This window comes from Schistocerca piceifrons, chromosome 5 (genome assembly GCF_021461385.2).
Source record: "Schistocerca piceifrons isolate TAMUIC-IGC-003096 chromosome 5, iqSchPice1.1, whole genome shotgun sequence".
In the NCBI taxonomy this organism is placed as follows: Eukaryota; Metazoa; Arthropoda; class Insecta; order Orthoptera; family Acrididae; genus Schistocerca; species Schistocerca piceifrons.
This window is the reverse complement of record NC_060142.1, coordinates 90,902,009-90,920,221: the sequence shown is the minus strand read 5'-3', so window position 1 is coordinate 90,920,221 and position 18,213 is coordinate 90,902,009. Positions and strand designations below refer to the sequence as shown.

At 42.5% G+C, this 18,213-nt stretch overlaps 1 protein-coding gene across 1 annotated transcript in view; it reads right to left on the bottom strand.

Moving 5' to 3' along the window:
- Positions 1-18,213, bottom strand: part of LOC124798758 (hemicentin-1) — a 1,218,631-nt gene that overhangs the window by 949,987 nt on the left and 250,431 nt on the right. The window contains exon 5 of the mRNA XM_047262286.1: positions 4,333-4,487. Within this exon, the coding sequence (XP_047118242.1) occupies positions 4,333-4,487 (155 nt within the window). The remainder of the gene's footprint in view (positions 1-4,332; positions 4,488-18,213) is intronic.

The window sequence follows — 18,213 nt, the reverse complement described above, 5'->3', positions numbered from 1 at the left end:
TTTTTACGTTAACCGAAGAAATATACATCCATATGCTCTACTTATTTTGTTCCTTTTGGCGGAATGATCATGCATTAAGTGTCTTTACCTACAAGTGAATCATTTACTATTGTTGTATCCTTGTCAGCATTCCAAGAATTACAATTGGTATACACTTCTCGTTATTTGTGACATTGTCATTAACAACGTTCACGAAAACGGATTTTAAATGGTCTTTTGACTTTTTCCCACGTTTGCTACCCTCAAAATGCATGTTTTGTGGAAGATTGTCTTCAACAGCTTTGTTATTTTCGGACCAAAAGTTTTTTTTTCCTGAAGACATATGTACAGATGTTTGGTCAGGTATCCACTCACTGAAAGTGCAAAATCTATTGTATAGCTATGCACTGTAGTGTGTGCAGACTGAACCAAAGCAGCACTGAGTTTCCCTTTTTTCAGATAGTGTCGCACTAGTAGTTAGTTCATAATTATATCCACTTCGACCAGCGTTCTATATGCAGTGTTGCTGTACCTGGAAAACTGTAGTGTCTAGTTTACATCTTCGATAAAACGGGGCCCAGACTGACGAATATCTTGGTGTTCCTGTACATTTCTGGCTGTCATGGAAGCAGTGATGTGTTTGCGGCAAATTCTGTATTCTTTCTTGAAACGTGCTATGAAACCTGCAAAATATTTAAACTTTGTGCGCCCAATTTCGCTTGCTATTTGTACTGCACAAAATTTCAGGTGCCAGTAACCGACACACTTTCCTTCATTCCTTGTCAAACTGAGATAGAATGTTCATCACGTTTTTTTTCCACGTAATCAAATATTACTCTGATGTTCGATGTGTTTTTTATAGATGGATGTCTCTTCAGTAACGAGATTTAGGTCCCAACTTTACGTAGAGGTGTATGATAATCATCATAAATATGTCCAAAACAAGGTTCATAGTTACCAGAACTGTTAGTTTCTTTTTGACGACTACTCTTTCCGTCACTACCACTAGCACTCTAATCTTTAGCACTATTAATCGCGTTATCGTTTTATATAGCCGCTTTCTTTATCCACTATCCTATCCAATGTAACTTCAGTTGAGCGATGAAACTAACACTCATGTTTCTGAATAATTAGAACCACCAAAAGCTTTACTAATGTGTAATCATCCTGCCCTACACCGTCTACCGTTGGATAACATGGATGCCACAACATTTAAGTGGTTCCAATCATAACGGTTTCTGCATATGTACGACAATACTGACACACGTGTACTAAACACGTCAACTGCTAGTTGAGGTAAGTGATATACTGGCGTATTATCCCCGCCCCCATCCTCAAGGACTGGTACCGTTGTTGTGAACAAACCAAGAGCAACACAGGCGTCGTTAGGAGTGTGAGATGCGTTTGTGTACAAATGTTTAAATACAAATTCCTGTTGAAGCCAAGGGATGTGCCTTGTGAGCGCTCACATCTGACGGAAACAAACTGTTACTGACACCTACTGGGCTACAGATTTAAAGTCATTCGAGAATCACTGTGTACAAATATGTCCTGTACTGTATGGCTTTTTAAGGATATGATCTCGTGCAAAAATGGCTGCCTTTATTTAGCTATTTGGACATTACTTAGCAAGAAATCGATTCTGATAAGGATTCACGGTCTCCTTCAGTCATAATGAAGACCAGTAACATATTTTTTTGAGTTAGGCGAAGGAGGAACAATAAACATTTTCCTTTCCGCCTAAACTTTAATCGCTCACAGTGCCAGAAATTAATCAAAGGTTTATAGCTTTGTTCATTCGGTAAAACTTTAGACTCAAAAATGACGTTTTAATTTACTATTACTTTACTGACACCTGTATTTGCTACCCATTTTGCGAAGACTACTCCCATATACTATTTAAGGTACGTGAAAAATTATATCATTATACCACACAGAGTTTAGAAATGTAAATAGTTCTCAATAAAGATTGTATCGATGTTAATAGAATTAAAAATTATGTCTTGGTAGGTAGTTCTCATATGACTCTCCATATATGTCCTACGATTAATGAAGTAAATAACTAAACATGAGTGCCATCATAATTGCACTTCAATTATACGAGCTGTAATAGTTATAAGTGCAGACGTTCCTATTGGTGACTGAGGACGGTGTACTGACCGACATTACATCACTATTTACGTCATTTGCAGTAATGCTTATTTTTACCTGGCCAGCAGCTCAGGTATTGACGTGTGGATGCTTGGACGAAAAATGGGCAGTCTATACTGACAGGCGTATGCCTCTTAGTGGTACAGTTACGAATGTGCAGAATACATCAGGTAGTAAATTATGTGATGTGTTTGTGGGTAGATCCTGTGTTTGTGGAGAAATCGCTACACGGAGAGGAAAAACAACCAACACACTGATGTACGTACCCACATATTAAGGTACCACATATAAAAATATCTCCACTTAAATCTGTTACATCCTGTACATAAAATAAACATGGCTCTTATTATAATTGCGATTGTACATAACAAACTATTAGTTTTGTAAACTCTTTATATATGCGTGAATAACGTGCAACTAATAAAACCAACTTAATTAGGGTTTTGTGTCTTCAACTACAAGGGTTTCACTTGCTTAACGTCAAATATTTAACACGTTAACGCATTTGTAAAGTAATTTGACGTTTGAAGCCCTTTTACACATGGTAGTTCATTTCTTTAGAGAAGCGGGGTGGAACTGGTATGGAACTAAGATACCTGAGTCTAATATAAAAAATTGTAAACCTCGAACCACTTTACGATTTGTTACAACGGAAAAACCCTTTATTATTGTCTTACGTAAATTCGAAGCCTCTAAGATTTCTCACGTTGACAGGAACAGGTAAGTGCTATTGGAGCAGAAATATGGAAGCAGCCGTGTGGTTCTGTAGAGTGATAATATGACATAGGTAGGTACTCACTGACGTCGCCTATAATACGAATATTTCCAATTACACAGCGGCCATATTTTTAGATACAGAAAAAGCTTATGACCCTATGTGGACTGATAAGCTCTTGGCCGAACTGCAACATGTGCAACCTTGCCTGACTATTGTCTGCGTATAATTGTCAGTTTTCCCCAACACCGGCAGATAATAGTTCTCATCGATGGGCAACGATCCAGCGTTAAATGCCTAGAGGAAGGTCTTCCATGGGGCGCGGTCCTATCCCCAACTCTTTTCATCGTTTATGTTAACGACTTACACCTACTGCCACAGGTCGTCACTAGCTCAATTTGCGGACGACACAGCCTTACTCACTGGTAGCCGGCGAATTACTGCAGCAGTGGGAAGATTGCAATAACTTACACTGACGGAACATTTGTCTCAACACTGACAAAACTAAAGTTGTCCTATTCACTCACAAACGTCCCAACTTTCCGTACAGGCATACTCTCCACCGTCAAGGAGTTGCATGAATGAACGAAGTATATTGCTTAGGGGCGATCCTGGATAGCTAGCTCCTTCCTAAACGTCACATCCACAACAAGGTCTGCCCCCGGTAGCTGAATGGTCAGCGCGACATAATGCCAATCCTAAGGGCCCGGGTTCGATTCCCGGCTGGGTCGGAGATTTTCTCCGCTCAGAGACTGGGTGTTGTGTTGTCCTAATCATCATCATCATCATCATCTCATCCCCATCGACGCGCTATTCGCCGAAGTGGCGTCAAATCGAAAGACTTGCACCCGGCGAACGGTCTACCCGACGGGAGGCCCTAGTCACACGACATTATTATCCACAACAAGAGAATTCAATTGTTATACCTCCCACACCAACTGTACACACTGTTGAGCAACTGCCAGATGAACGTTCGAACGAAGCGACAGTTTTACCTGCACTTCTTTATGTCTGCTCCACGTGGGGAACTACCAGCCCGTCCAATCTTCGGCCCCTACAAGTCATTCAAAGCAGATGCATCTTAGGTGCTTGAAGATGGGCCCGGATTACCGACCTTCACGCCGAACTGAACGTCCCACGCATGTGTGATTACATCACATGTGCAACGCAGGAACTCCTCCACAGAATTAATGAACTCAGGCCCACTACCCGGCACCTGGAATATACTGACTGTCGCTCCACAACGGTGCACCGAGTGCGAGTCCCTCATGCAATCATCGAGCCACCCCCCCCCCCCCCCCTCAAATAACTGGCTCCAACGAAAACGAACAACTTCGCTAGAGCCATGGGCTAGCGCTCACCCAGCTTAAGTCTGAACAAAGCATTGATAACCCAGACATCACAAAAGTCCAACCTTAATGCAAGATAGTACATTGACTCGCCTTGCACACAAACATACATACATACATACACAAAAAGGTACTCACTGAGGGCGGTGAGGTTGATGAACTGGACGACGGCGCAGCCCTCGCGCACCTCGATGTAGGTGATCTCGCACTTGTAGACGGCCTCGTCCGCCACCCGCAAGTCGCGCAGTTTCAGCGTCGACTCGGTGCTGTTGGGCGAGTAGTTCAGCTCCGCCCTGAAACAGGTACACCAGACGTCACTGTGCCATCGTACGCTGTGGACCAGTAACGAGACTGGACAGGAGAAAGTTCTGGTTGAAGCTGTGAGCCAGAAACTTAGCAAGATGAATTGTCTGTTGTACGTCACGGCGAAGTCCCACGACTTACCTTACACCTCACTAACTTCACGAAATAAAGGTGACTCTTCAAAAATTGAATATTGAGGCTCATCGAACAGCCCAACTTTCTGCACTTTTCCAGTATGTTATAATGTGAATTTTTTTTTTTTTTTTTGTGTCATAAGGTCGAGCGACGTGGCGCAGTGGTTAGCCCTCCAGACTCGCATTTGGCGGAGCAGCAGTGCAAATCCATGTCCGGCCATTCAGACTTAGGTTTTCCGTAATATTCCTGAATCGTTAAAGGCAAATTCCGTATCGTCGTCGCCGGAAATTTAAATCTTCTATTTACTTCCGTTTTTTATTCCCTAAGAACTTAATAAAAACACGCTTCAATATACCCAAGACTCCTTTCAGTTTTTAGTCATTTTGGATTCGATGTGTCTTTCCGACTGTCAGGTCCAACAAACACGACTTCTTATAAATTCGCTTCTGATAGCGCAGAAAACTGGCAGGGTTTCTTCAAATATTCTCCGCCTTCAAAAAAACGGCTCTGAGCACTATGGGACTTAACATCTGAGGTCACCTGTCCTCTAGAACTTAGAACTACTTAAACCTAACTAACCGAAGGACATAACACATACATGCCCGAGGCAGAATTCGAACCTGCGGCCGTAGCTCTCCGCTTTCACAAACTGCTTCATTACGACAACCTTAATTTGTAGAGGTGGTAATGGATTGTTTCTCCGATCTACGAAGGTCTTACGAGAATAGAAGACGTGACAAAGGGGTTCGTCATTATAGATACAAAAGTATACTAATCAGTGAAAACACTGCTACCTAAATTTCAACTTCATATTATTACTTGAAATTAAAAGATATTCGCCCAGTGTTTTATGAGTGGTGTAGTATTGTATGCCGGTGAAGCGTGGGAACAGTAAAAATAGATCGCCTCACAGAAAAGTGAAGCGTTCAGAAGACATGGTCGGAAGCCAGTGTAGTTTCGTAAACGCACACACCATCAGCGGGTATGTAAATGATTTGGCACTGAAATTCTCTGTGGCACGTGGTACGGCCACCACAAGATATTAGTATTGTTTGTGCTTAGCGTTGTTACCAGGCACCTGGTACGGTATACAACTGGCGTGAACAGTATCAGATAATGAATGATCACCGCGAAAGATGAAGAAGTGCCGTGCACCCGTGTTAGACAGCACTGTCAGCACCTTACAGAGTCTCAAAGGAAGCTCGGTGTGAGTCTCCATTTGGCCAGCTGGTCGAATCGTGCAATATCCGAATTTGTGCGGCAAAAGGACGTGGTAGTGGCCCCATGTTGGACTGCAGTGGAACGTGAGGGCGGTCACATTCATCGTCAATTCGCTCACGTCTGACCGCCTCAAAGGTGAGGGCACTGAGAACATCGTAACCTCTGTACATATGCGCCTGCCATTCGAGAACAGAAATGGACTCCTTGCAACATCCCATGTCGCCCGCACCATTGATCAGAGCCCAGCAGCAGCTGGACTAATAAATTACCATCCCTTGCGTAAGCTGCCGTTCATACCGCGACATAAATGGCAGTGTTTGAGGTGGTGTGGTGACCGGTAAGCATGGACTGCGAATGAATAGCGTCGCATTGTGTTCAGGGATGAATCGCTGTTCTGCACTGCCCTGGATGCCCACCGTCGGCGAGTATACTGGCGCTCTTGCGGGAGACAACATTCTTCCAGTGGTTTTTTTTTTTTTTTTTTTTTTTTTTGGAGAGGCACAGCGGTGTTAATCCTAGCGTCAAGGAGTGGAAATCTAGGGGTATGAGTTCATGTCAAGGCTGGTAGTAACTGAGGGAACTCTGACGGCACAACGTTACTTCACAGACACTCTGCATCCTCATTATTACATTAACTCTCAAATGACAGTATACTGGAACCACATTTCAACAAGACAGCGTCAGTAAAATTGGAAATTTGTGGTAAGTTCCTTTGGTATTAAACTGCTGAGGTCATAGGTCATCGGTGCCTAGGCTTACACACTACTTAATCCAACTTAAACTAACGCTAAGGACAACACACGCACCGATGCCTGAGGGTGGATGGTTCAAATGGCTCTGAGCACTATGGGACTCAACTTCTGAGGTCATCAGTCCCCTAGAACTTAGAACTACTTAAACCTAACTAACCTTAGGACACCACACACATCCATGCCCGAGGCAGGATTCGAACCTGCGACCGTAGCAGTCACGCGGTTCCAGACTGTAGCCATTCCGGCCGGCCCTGAGGGTGGACTCGAACCTCCGACGACGGGGGGTGGGGGAGGGAGGGCCGTGAACCGTGGCCTCAGACCGCGAGGCGACAACGTCTGTCAGGAGCGGCACATCTCTCTAAGAACTGTCTACGTAATGCTGATGTACTCTTCGTGTGGCCACCAAGATCCCTAGGTCTGTCCCTGATAGCACATGTGTTGGACCAGTCGAAGAACTCCGCCCTGAGGCCAGCATCCGGGATTACAAGTAGCAGTTGCAACAGATGTGGGTCAGCTTGCCGTAGGAGAGGATACAACGGCTTTATGACACCCTTCACAATCGATTCTGTGCAAGCATTCAGGCAAGAAAAGTGGAGAACTTCCAGTGGATACATGTCTCAAGTTATACATACCGAAGAATAAGAAGACGGAACACGCAGAGAGGGCCGTCCGAATTAATAAATCATTACGAACGACTATACCTTTTTAATGCGTGGCGATACATCTGAGAATTACAGATAATGTACGAAAAAGTGCAACGTTTAGATTGTTGCGGGCACGGAGGTTAGTATAGTTTTAATCATTATCCTGAAAACCGTTGGAAGACTCGAAGCAGACTTTGGAAAATGATGATCCTGGGTTCTGATCTTGGCCACGTAGATCTCCAGATCACCATCCCGCCCTTGGATTTCTTTTAATAGGGTTATATGAAAGACCTTACATATGTGACTTCTTTGCCACAAAAAAACTCCAGAGCTCAAAATGCGCATTTCTAATGTTCTGGCATCGGCGATTCCAAGTATGTTCCAGAACGTATGGTGTGAAATGGATTATCGCAAAGATGTGCGAGTGAGCAAGGAGTGTGAAACAGAAAACCTATAAAGCACTTAAGAAACTGAACTTACTTTGACAGTCTCGACAATTTTTATCGATGTATTGCTGCGTTTTAAAAAGTTATAGCCGTTTGTATCAATTTATTTATTTTGAATTGCCCTGTGTGTAATTAAATTTGCTAAAAGGGCATCTTTTTTAACACGTTGGATAATACAGTATTTTGTATCACATTACGATTCAACAACTCAAAAACCATAGAATTAAGTTATCTTCATTAAGAAAGTTTGTTATCGTTGTCCCATGCTATAAATGGGGAAGTGAAATCTTCACCTCATTCCAAAAGCAACTAATTAGATGCTTTAAGAACCCAGATACGGCAATGGTCAACCATCCACATCAAGTTCTTTCCTATGGAGCTCGTAAGAACTACGCTACACTATTTTATATTATTAAGCAGCTAACCACAGTCTTCAGTTTGAACAACGAGAGCGCAGATGTAATTACACAGCTTAGGCCTCTTCAATTTAAGAGTTATTATGTAATTTATTCTTGTACATATACTTGTGTATAGAAGTTAGTTGATTTATTATTTACCATTTCTGTGGTCTGAGGGTGTAATATAAGGGGCACTCAAATTAAAACTATACAGATGATAGAAAGGTAAGAAAATGTTTAATATTTCAAAAGTAATCGACATAGACGTTAATACGTTCCATTGTTAGACAAGACAGTCAACGTGTCCATGGAAAAGTGTCTGTATATACAGGCGTGCACATCTTCGTTCGAAGCAAATCGACGGAGGCGACCGTTTTCCTTCATAGCTTCAAAAATATGGAAGAGCATGGGGAGAGATACGGACTGTAGGCTTACTATCGAAACTTCTGAAGCGTATTCGCAATAAGGTTGACAATGTGGGTTGGGATTATCCCGCAGCAGAATGATGCCGTCCATTAATATTCCTGGGCATCTGGACTTGATGATGCGCTTCTAGTTCTGCAAAGTGTCAACCGCTGTGCGTTCGCGTTTCGGAAAGCCCGTGAGTCAAAGAAAATGGTCAGAAAGTTTCCTTTAATTTATGTCTATGGTCGCAAACTTTTTGTTAACAGATTACTGGTTTCGGTCTATAATGACCACCATCAGATCCGTTTTATAAAAACAAAGTCCTAATGTACTGCAGCCATAGTGGCATCGTCAAATGTTAAATGCAAAATCAGCACCAGCATCGTCATATATATATATATATATATATATATATATATATATATATATATATATATATGCACGAGTCATGTTGTCAGTCCTGACACTATTTGACGATGCTGGTGCTGATTCTGCATTTAACATTTGACGATGCCATTATGGGTGGAGTACATTAGGACTTAGTTTTTATAAAACGTATCTGTTGATGGCCATTATAAACCGAAACTGGTAATCTGTTGACAAAACGTTTGTGACCATAGACGTAAATTAAAGGAAACTTATTGTATATAGGGGTCACTGTTTTATTCGTGACAGTGTCGGAGCTTGTGAAAATGGTCAGCATGGCTTTCCCGGAGAGGGCGTACCTGTTGTTTCGCCTACCCTACAGAAGTTTCGCTTAGAAGCCCTAACACATTTTTCATACAGTCCATATCTCTCCTCACGCGATTTCCATATTTTCGCAGCCCTGAAGAAATATATTCATCTCCGTCGATTTGCTACGCACGAAGAGATGCACGCCCGCGTACAAACTTGGTTCCGTGGGTAACTCCAAACATTTTTCCTTAGACACACAGACCGTCTTGTCTCACAGTAGAATAAATGTATTAAAAGTTAATAGCGATTACTTTTGAAACAATAAACAGTTTTATTATATCGCTTTGCAGTCCGTCCTCTGTCTGTCTGTCTGTCCAACTGTTAAGTAGCCTTTTCTCAGGAGCGAATAGACGTACCAAGTTCATATTTATGTCAGATATTAAGGACTATGGTCTCTTGGCGGTGTAAACATTTGAAGCTTGTAAGTCATTGTAGTCACATGATACGGCGATTTATGTTACACATTTTGGTACTGGGAAACTCACTCATGGAAACCACAGGGTACTTTCCGTTGACCTGGAATCATGAAATATGGCACGATTTTCACAGCAGAAGTAAAGGAAAAAATCCGAAAATTGTTAATTTGTAATTGTTGTTGTTGTGGTGGTCTTCAGTCCTGAGACTGGTTTGATGCAGCTCTCCATGCTACTCTATCCTGTGCAAGCTTCATCTTCCAGTAGCTACTGCAACCTACATCCTTCTGAATCTGCTTAGTGTATTCATCTCTTGGTCTCCCTCTACGATTTTTACCCTCCACGCTGCCCTCCAATACTAAATTGGTGATCCCTTGATGCCTCAGAACATGCCCTACCAACCGATCCCTTCTTTGTGTCAAGTTGTGCCACAAACTTCTCTTCTCCCCAATTCTATTCAATACCTCCTCATTAGTTATGTGATCTACCCATCTAATCTTCAGCATTCTTCTGTAGTACCACATTTCGAAAGCTTCTATTCTCTTCTTGTCCAAACTATTTATCGTCCATGTTTCACTTCCATACATGGCTACACTCCATACAAATACTTTTAGAAACGACTTCCTCACACTTAAATCTATACTCGATGTTCACAAATTTCTCTTCTTCAGAAACGCTTTCCTTGCCATTGCCAGTCTACATTTTATATCCTCTCTACTTCGACCATCGTCAGTTATTTTGCTCCCCAAATAGCAAAACTCCTTTACTACTTTAAGTGTCTCATTTCCTAATCAAATTCCCTCAGCATCACCCGACTTAATTCGACTACATTCCACTGTCCTCGTTTTGCTTTTGTTGATGTTCATGTTATATCTTCCTTTCAAGACACTGTCCATTCCGTTCAACTGCTCTTCCAAGTTCTTTGCTGTCTCTGACAGAATTACAATGTCATTGGCGAACCTCAAAGTTTTTATTTCTTCTCCATGGATTTTAATACCTACTCCGAATTTTTCTTTTGTTTCCTTTACTGCTTGCTCAATATACAGATTGAACAACATCGGGGAGAGGCTACAACCCTGTCTCACTCCTTTCCCAACCACTGCTTCCCTTTCATGCCCCTCGACTCTTATAACTGCCATCTGCTTTCTGTACAAATTGTAAATAGCCTTTCGCTCCCTGTATTTTACCCCTGCCACCTTTAGAATTTGAAAGAAAGTATTCCACTCAACATTGTCAAAAGCTTTCTCTAAGTCTACAAATGCTAGGAACGTAGGTTTGCCTTTCCTTAATGTTTCTTCTAAGATAAGTCGTAAGGTCAGTATTGCCTCACGTGTTTGTAATAATAGAACACAAAAAAAATTTCTTTTATCACTTGTTATTAGACTTCAAACTTGAAATTAAAACGTTATCGCCAGTCTTGGAATCCCTGGGAACCTATATCTTGCCAATATCAATGTCGATAATAGGCAAGAAATCGTCAACATCTTGGAATTCCAGAATGGATAAGTAATCTATATACGTAATTAAATTTCCACTGCGCGAGTCTCCTCGCACTTGGCCTCTTTTTTCCATCTGTCTCATTTGACTGCCCTCATATATAATGAAAATACTACGATATCCTCAGTGCGCCGTCGCTAATGACGTTGTCCTCTACAGGACGCCAAGCCCTAATCTGCCTTCCTTTTCAGGGCGCTAATAACCTCGCACTTGAGCGCCTTAAATCCACAAACGCTCACTCTTTCCTTCCGTTTTTCTCACCGCTCAGCGCTAAAGACTACACGGCACTTATTGAGTCCCGTAATTCGCGTCACAAAAGATACATTCAGTAGTGCACAGTCGTCCGGTTCGGTGCGGGACTGTGGGCGCTATTGTGATCGGCGGCGCGGGGCGCAGCCATCTGTCGCCGGAGTACGGCAGTCCATCTGGCGGCTGTCGGGCAGGGAGCAGCCGGCAAGACGGAACGGCAGGAGAAAGCGACCACAAAGGCGGCGCGGAGTGCGCCCGCCACAGTCGCCGACGACGAGATGGCCCGCCACTCTCCGTCACAATGCCGGCCATTTGACAACGTCAGCGGGCCGCGCCGCGGGATCCGCAAATTGAGCCGGCGGGCTCGCCTTTGATTACGTCACTCGGCGAGCGCGGAATAATTGGTGCCGGGGAGACGGACGCGGCGCCGGCGCTGGCGCTGACTTGTAAATGAGCGGCCATCGATGCCGGGGCAGGGCCGAGGCCGGTGCTTTGTGATGCTAATCGCTGACCTGAGGAGGCAGACGACCCGCGCCTACCTGCCAGCCGCCAGATGCGACGAAGAAACATCGCCTAACAGTTTGCGGCCAGAAAGTAGAGGGAGGTGGGGGATCGTGGACGAGGTAGCGTAGCGGTGAATCGCTCAGTCCAGATTTTAATTGTTGTTGTTGTTGAGGTCTTCAGTCCTGAGACTGGTTTGATGCAGCTCTCCATGCTACTCTAACCTGTGCAAGCTTCTTCATCTCCCAGTACCTACTGCAACCTACATCCTTCTGAATCTGCTTAGTGTATTCATCTCTTGGTCTCCCTCTACGATTTTTACCCTCCACGCTGCTCTCCAGCACTAAATTTGAGATCCTTTGATGTCTCAGAACATGTCCTACCAACCGGTCCCTTCTTCTTGTCAAGTTGTGCCACAAACTCCTCCCCAATTTTATTCAATACCTCCTCATTAGTTATGTGATCTACCCATCTAATCTTCAGCATTCTTCTGTAGCAACACATTTCGAAAGCTTCTATTCTCTTCTGGTCCAAACTATTTATCGTCCATGTTTCACTTCCATACATGGCTATACACCATACAAATACTTTCAGAAACGACTTCCTGGCACTTAAATCTATACTCGATGTTAACACATTTCTCTTCTTCAGAAGCGCTTTCCTTGCCATTGCCAGTCTACATTTTATATCCTCTCTACTTCGACCATCATCAGTTATTTTGCTCCCCACGTAGCAAAACTCCTTTACTACTTCAAGTGTCTCATTTCCTAATCTTATTCTCTCAGCATCACCCGACTTAATTCGACTACATTCCATTATCCTCATTTTGCTTTTGTTGATGTTCATCTTATATCCTCCTTTCAAGACACTGTCCATTTTAATTAAGAGAGTGTTTTTACCAACATTAGGCCTGGTGCATTTGACTACCGTGAAAGTACAGGACATCCACATGAAACTTTTCTGGTATCCAAATATATTTAGAAAATTGTCAAGTGCGAGTAGGACTCGCGCACTGAGGTTTCTGTACATACATAATCAGTTAATCCATCCTGGGTGCAGAGAATCTCAACGATTTTTGCTTGTTATCGATACTAGAAAGTATTCTGGTCCTGAAAATTCTAAATTGTATCAAAATCTTTGCTGTAATTCTTCAGACTAGCCTGGACACCCAAAATCAAGCGAGCAGGGGACTTCAGTTTATACGAGGGTGAATCAAATCAAAACCTTAGATTTGTAATAACAAATCGAAATTTCGCGCCGTTATCCTGTAAGTTGGTAAGCGTGCTACAAACAGCGCGCAGAATGGCTTGTAGGTGGCAGTGTGGTGCAGATGCACACATAGCGTCGCAGAATCAGTATAAGGATGGCCGCCCCACTTGCGACTTGCACCAGGGAAGAACAGCGTTCTGTTATTCGGTTTTTGTGTAGGGAATGTGTGAAACATATTGAAATTCATCGACGAATGAAGGTTCAGTACGGTGATGCATGTTTGTCACAGCCGCAATTCTACGAATGGAGTAGGAAGTACGCAAATGGTGTGATTTTTGTGGAAGATGCTGCTCGTCCAGGTCAGGCACAACGAGTTGTAACTCCACAGAACATTGCAGCAGTTGGAGCCATAGTGAAGGAAAACCGCCGAGTGACACTGAATGACATTGCAGCATGTTTACAGATTAGTCATGGGTCAGCACACCACACTGTGCATGATGTGCTCCAGTTTCACAAAGTGTCTGCAAGATGGGTGCCACGGCAGCTGACTCCTGAAATGATACAACGACGTGTCGATACTTGTGAAGAAATTCTTCGGCACTTTGAAGGAGAACGTGATGGCTTCCTTACAAGAATCGTTACTGGGGACGAAACCTGGGTTCACTTCCACCAACCGGAAACGAAGAAAGCGAGTAAGGAATGGTGCCATTCCTCATCACCAAAACCAAAGAAGTTTCGAACAGAACCATCAGCAGGGAAGGTTATGCTGAGTCTCTTTTGGGACGAAAAACGCGTCATTTTGGAGCATTGCATGCCTTGAGGGACCACTGTCGCAAGTGAATCACACACAGATCTCCTAAAAAATCATCTGCGGCCTGCAATCAAATCAAAGCGACGTGGATTGCTGTCAGCAGGTGTACTTTTCCACCATGACTATGCAAGGGCCCACACTGCCCGTACAACAGTTGCAACACTCAGAGACCTGCATTTTGAGTGTCTTCCTCATCCACCATAGTCACCAGACCTTGCCCCAAGTGATTTCCATATGTTTGGACCACTCAAAGACGCTGTGGGAGGAAAAAAGTTCCGTTCTGATGAAGAGGTATGCCACGCGGTGCATGAGTGGTTGCGCGGATTACCAAAAGAATTTTTTTCTAAATAAATTTATGCGCTTTGTAAGCGCTGGAGGACTTGCATTGAGCGTGGGGGAGATTATGTTGAAAAGTGATACAGCTTCGTACCACTTGTGCACAATAAATAATATTTAAAAATATTTAAGGTTTTCATTTGACTCACCCTCGTATATGTAGAGTAACAAGATTTAACAAAACATTTTTCTTTTGTTACTAAAATATGATTAAAGTTTAATTTTTATGTCTGCATACAATAATGTTCGTCTATTACACCTTCGGCGTGTGAGCAATGTAATGTATGTTCAAATGACAAAACTTTATTCTTTAGGTGATAAAATTAGAGTTTAACAAGTTTTAGATTTTTTTTTGTTTTTGCTCTACTTGTACAGTAATTACCAAATCTTTACAATATCTAGTTTATTTTCTTACAGATGTTACATAATTAAAATCTTTGCATCAATAATAAAACACAAATAAACAAGTTACATACTCTCAAAAGTATTTTGTTAAAACTAAACAGAAGAAAAGCAGTAATGAAGTGTTTACCCATGATGTTCTTGGCTTAATTCTTGGTTGCATAGCCTCTTGAGTGTACTACTGCAGCACACCTGAATGGTATTTTGTCACTCAAGCCTAGAGAACCTTCTTCCATTGCTCACACAAGTCTTTCTAGAAAGCCTTCTTGTTGGTTCAGTTTTGTTGGCTAACGCTTCAATCTAGCTCACCCCAAAGATGTTCTATGGTGTTTTAAGTCTGGACTTTGGCTTGGCCATTCGAATACTTCTACTTTGTGCTGTTTCAGAACTGTATTCACAGGGCCATGAATCCGCTTCGAATCGTTGTCATGCTGGAATTGCCAATTACGAGGCGTATTTCGTCTTCCGTAAGGTATCATATTGTCTATTAATATTTCACCCTATTTCAGACTATCCATTACCCTACGAATTTCGACGAGAGGACCTGCACCACTTCACATCTACATCTACATCTACATCCATACTCCGAAAGCCACTTGACGGTGTGTGGCGGAGGGTACCTTGAGTACCTCTATCGGTTCTCCCTTCTATTCCAGTCTCGTATTGTTCGTGGAAAAAAGGATTGTCGGTATGCCTCTGTGTGGGCTCTAATCTCTCTGATTTTATCCTCATGGTCTCTTCGCGAGATAAACGAAGGAGGGAGCAATATACTGCTTGACTCTTCGGTGAAGGTATGTTCTCGAAACTTTAACAAAAGCCCGTACCGAGCTACTGAGCGTCTCTCCTGCAGAGTCTTCCACTGGAGTTTATCTATCATCTCCGTAACGCTTTCGCGATTACTAAATGATCCTCTAACGAAGCGCGCTGCTCTCCGTTGGATCTTCTCTATCTCTTCTATCAACCCTATCTGGTACGGATCTCACACTGCTGAGCAGTATTCAAGCAGTGGACGAACAAGCGTACTGTAACCTACTTCCTTTGTTTTCGGGCTGCATTTCCTTAGGATTCTTCCAATTAATCTCAGTCTGGCATCTGCTTTACCGACGATCAACTTCAAATGATCATTCCATTTTAAATCGCTCCTAATGCGTACTCCCAGATAATTTGTGGAATTAACTGCTTCCAGTTGCTGACCTGCTATTTTGTAGCTAAATGATAAGGGATCTATCTTTCTATGTATTCGCAGCACATTACACTTGTCTACATTGAGATTCAGTTGCCATTCCCTGCACCATGCGTCAATTCGCTGCAGATCCTCCTGCATTTCAGTACAATTTTCCATTGTTACAACCTCTCGATACACCACAGCATTAGCTGCAAAAAGCCTCAGTGAACTTCCGATGTCACCCACCAGGTCATTTATGTATATTGTGAATAGCAACGGTCCTATGACACTCCCCTGCGAGAAACTTCGTGAGAAACAGCCCCACTTCCACCTCCATTGCTTCATGATGGGTACTTGGTACTTTCTGTCATTCCTCCTGTTCTTCGGCCGTCGAACATGCTGTATCCCGCCTGAAAAGATCTCCGTAGAATTTTTGAGCAGCCTTAGAGGTCCACGTCACGTACTTCGTAGCAAACTGCAGTCTATCCTTCTGATTTTTCGCACTTACCTTAGGTTTTCGAGAAAAGTCCCCTGCCATTCAGATAAACAGCTGCTAAGCGATGGTTAATTGTCGAATCCCAGACCTTCATCCAGTGTTTTACCTGTAGATCATCACGAACTGCCCAGCCTGATTTTTTGGGATCAATCATCGATTGCCTTAGGATGATCCTAAGTTCTTTTTGGGTGGTTTTTCGGAGCCGACAACTTGGTGCATTGTTCTCTATCGCCCCGTGCTCTTTCTGAAGCCGGGTCCAGACACTCACAAGCTGTTGTGAGATGACAAACATATTCGCAACGAAGCACTGAGTTTGGCTATGACTCAGTGCTGTTAAGACAACTTGTCTGCAATCTATTGAATATTCTTTAGTTTTAGGCATTGCTGCAGGTAAATAGAAATACTGTAGTTAAATTTCCTTTATGCAATTAGATTTTTTGCAGTCTTCCCATTCTTGTGTGTGATATTGAAACAGTAACAAATAATGTAGTTCATGAAATAAGTTCGTGGCTTGTGGAAAATAATTTGATGCTAAATCACAGTAAGACTCAGTTTTTACAGTTTCTAACTCACAATTCAACAAGAACCGATATTTTAATCAGACAGAATAGGCATATTATAAGCGAGACGGAACAGTTCAAGTTCCTAGGCGTTCGGATAGATAGTAAGCTGTTGTGGAAAGCCCATGCCCAGGATCTTGTTCAGAAGCTAAATGCTGCTTTATTTACCATTAGAACAGTATCTGAAATAAGTGACACTTCAACACGAAAAGTAGTCTACTTCGCATATTTTCATACGCTTATTTCGCATGGTATTATTTTTTGGGGTAATTCTTCTGATTCAAAATGGGTATTTTTGGCTCAAAAACGGGCTGTTCGAGCTATATGTGGTGCAAGTTCGAGAACCTCTTGTCGACCCCTATTCAATAGTCTGGGAATTCTGACATTGCCCTCACAGTATATATTTTCTTTAATGTCGTTTGTTGTTAGCAATATTAGCCTATTCCCAAGAGTTAGCAGCTTTCACTCAGTTAATACTAGGCAGAAATCAAATCTGCATGTAGAATGCACTTCCTTGACTCTTGTGCAGAAAGGAGTGCAGTATTCTGCTGCATCCATTTTCAATAAGCTACCACAAGAACTCAAAAATCTTAGCAGTAGCCCAAACTCTTTTAAGTCTAAACTGAAGAGTTTCCTCATGGCTCACTCCTTCTATTCTGTCGAGGAGCTCCTGGAAGAGCTAAAAAATTAAGCAAATTCCAGTGTTACGTTGTTGATTTTCTTCATTTAAACTTACGACTTGTCACCTGAACATGTTTTTTTTTATATTTCATTTTATCTGTTTCTAATATCGTGTTACAATTTCATGTGTTGACTCGTTCCATGACCATGGAGACTTCTCCTTAATTTGGTCCCACGGAACAATAAATAAATAAAAATACAAAACACACTTGGAAACACTGTTTACGGTTTAAGTCCATGCTTACCTGCGCTCAGCAATCAATATATGTAACCCGCAGCGAGGTCAAGCTGTCTTCTGTCTGAACCACCCTTTCGTTTTGATTCCGCGTATAGACATACATGCTTACCAAGCTACTACTTCAAGTACAAAATACTTTTGAGTGATAATGTTTGAGCTTGGCCTGTACGTGTCTTGATGATCTCTGCAGAAGAATAGTGAATACAATAATTACCTCAGACATGTTTGTGCACATATCTGTTGAGACAGAGTATCATCTAGACATTTTACGGTTTACGAAAGGAGCCCGTGTAGAAACGCATTGATTTTTTGTACAAAACTTCGAGTAACTGTATTGGCAACCCGGGAGGTTTCTTGTGGAAATCTGTATTTCAACTCGTTTCATCACATCTCGCGTCGTTTCATCAAACACATACTTTAAT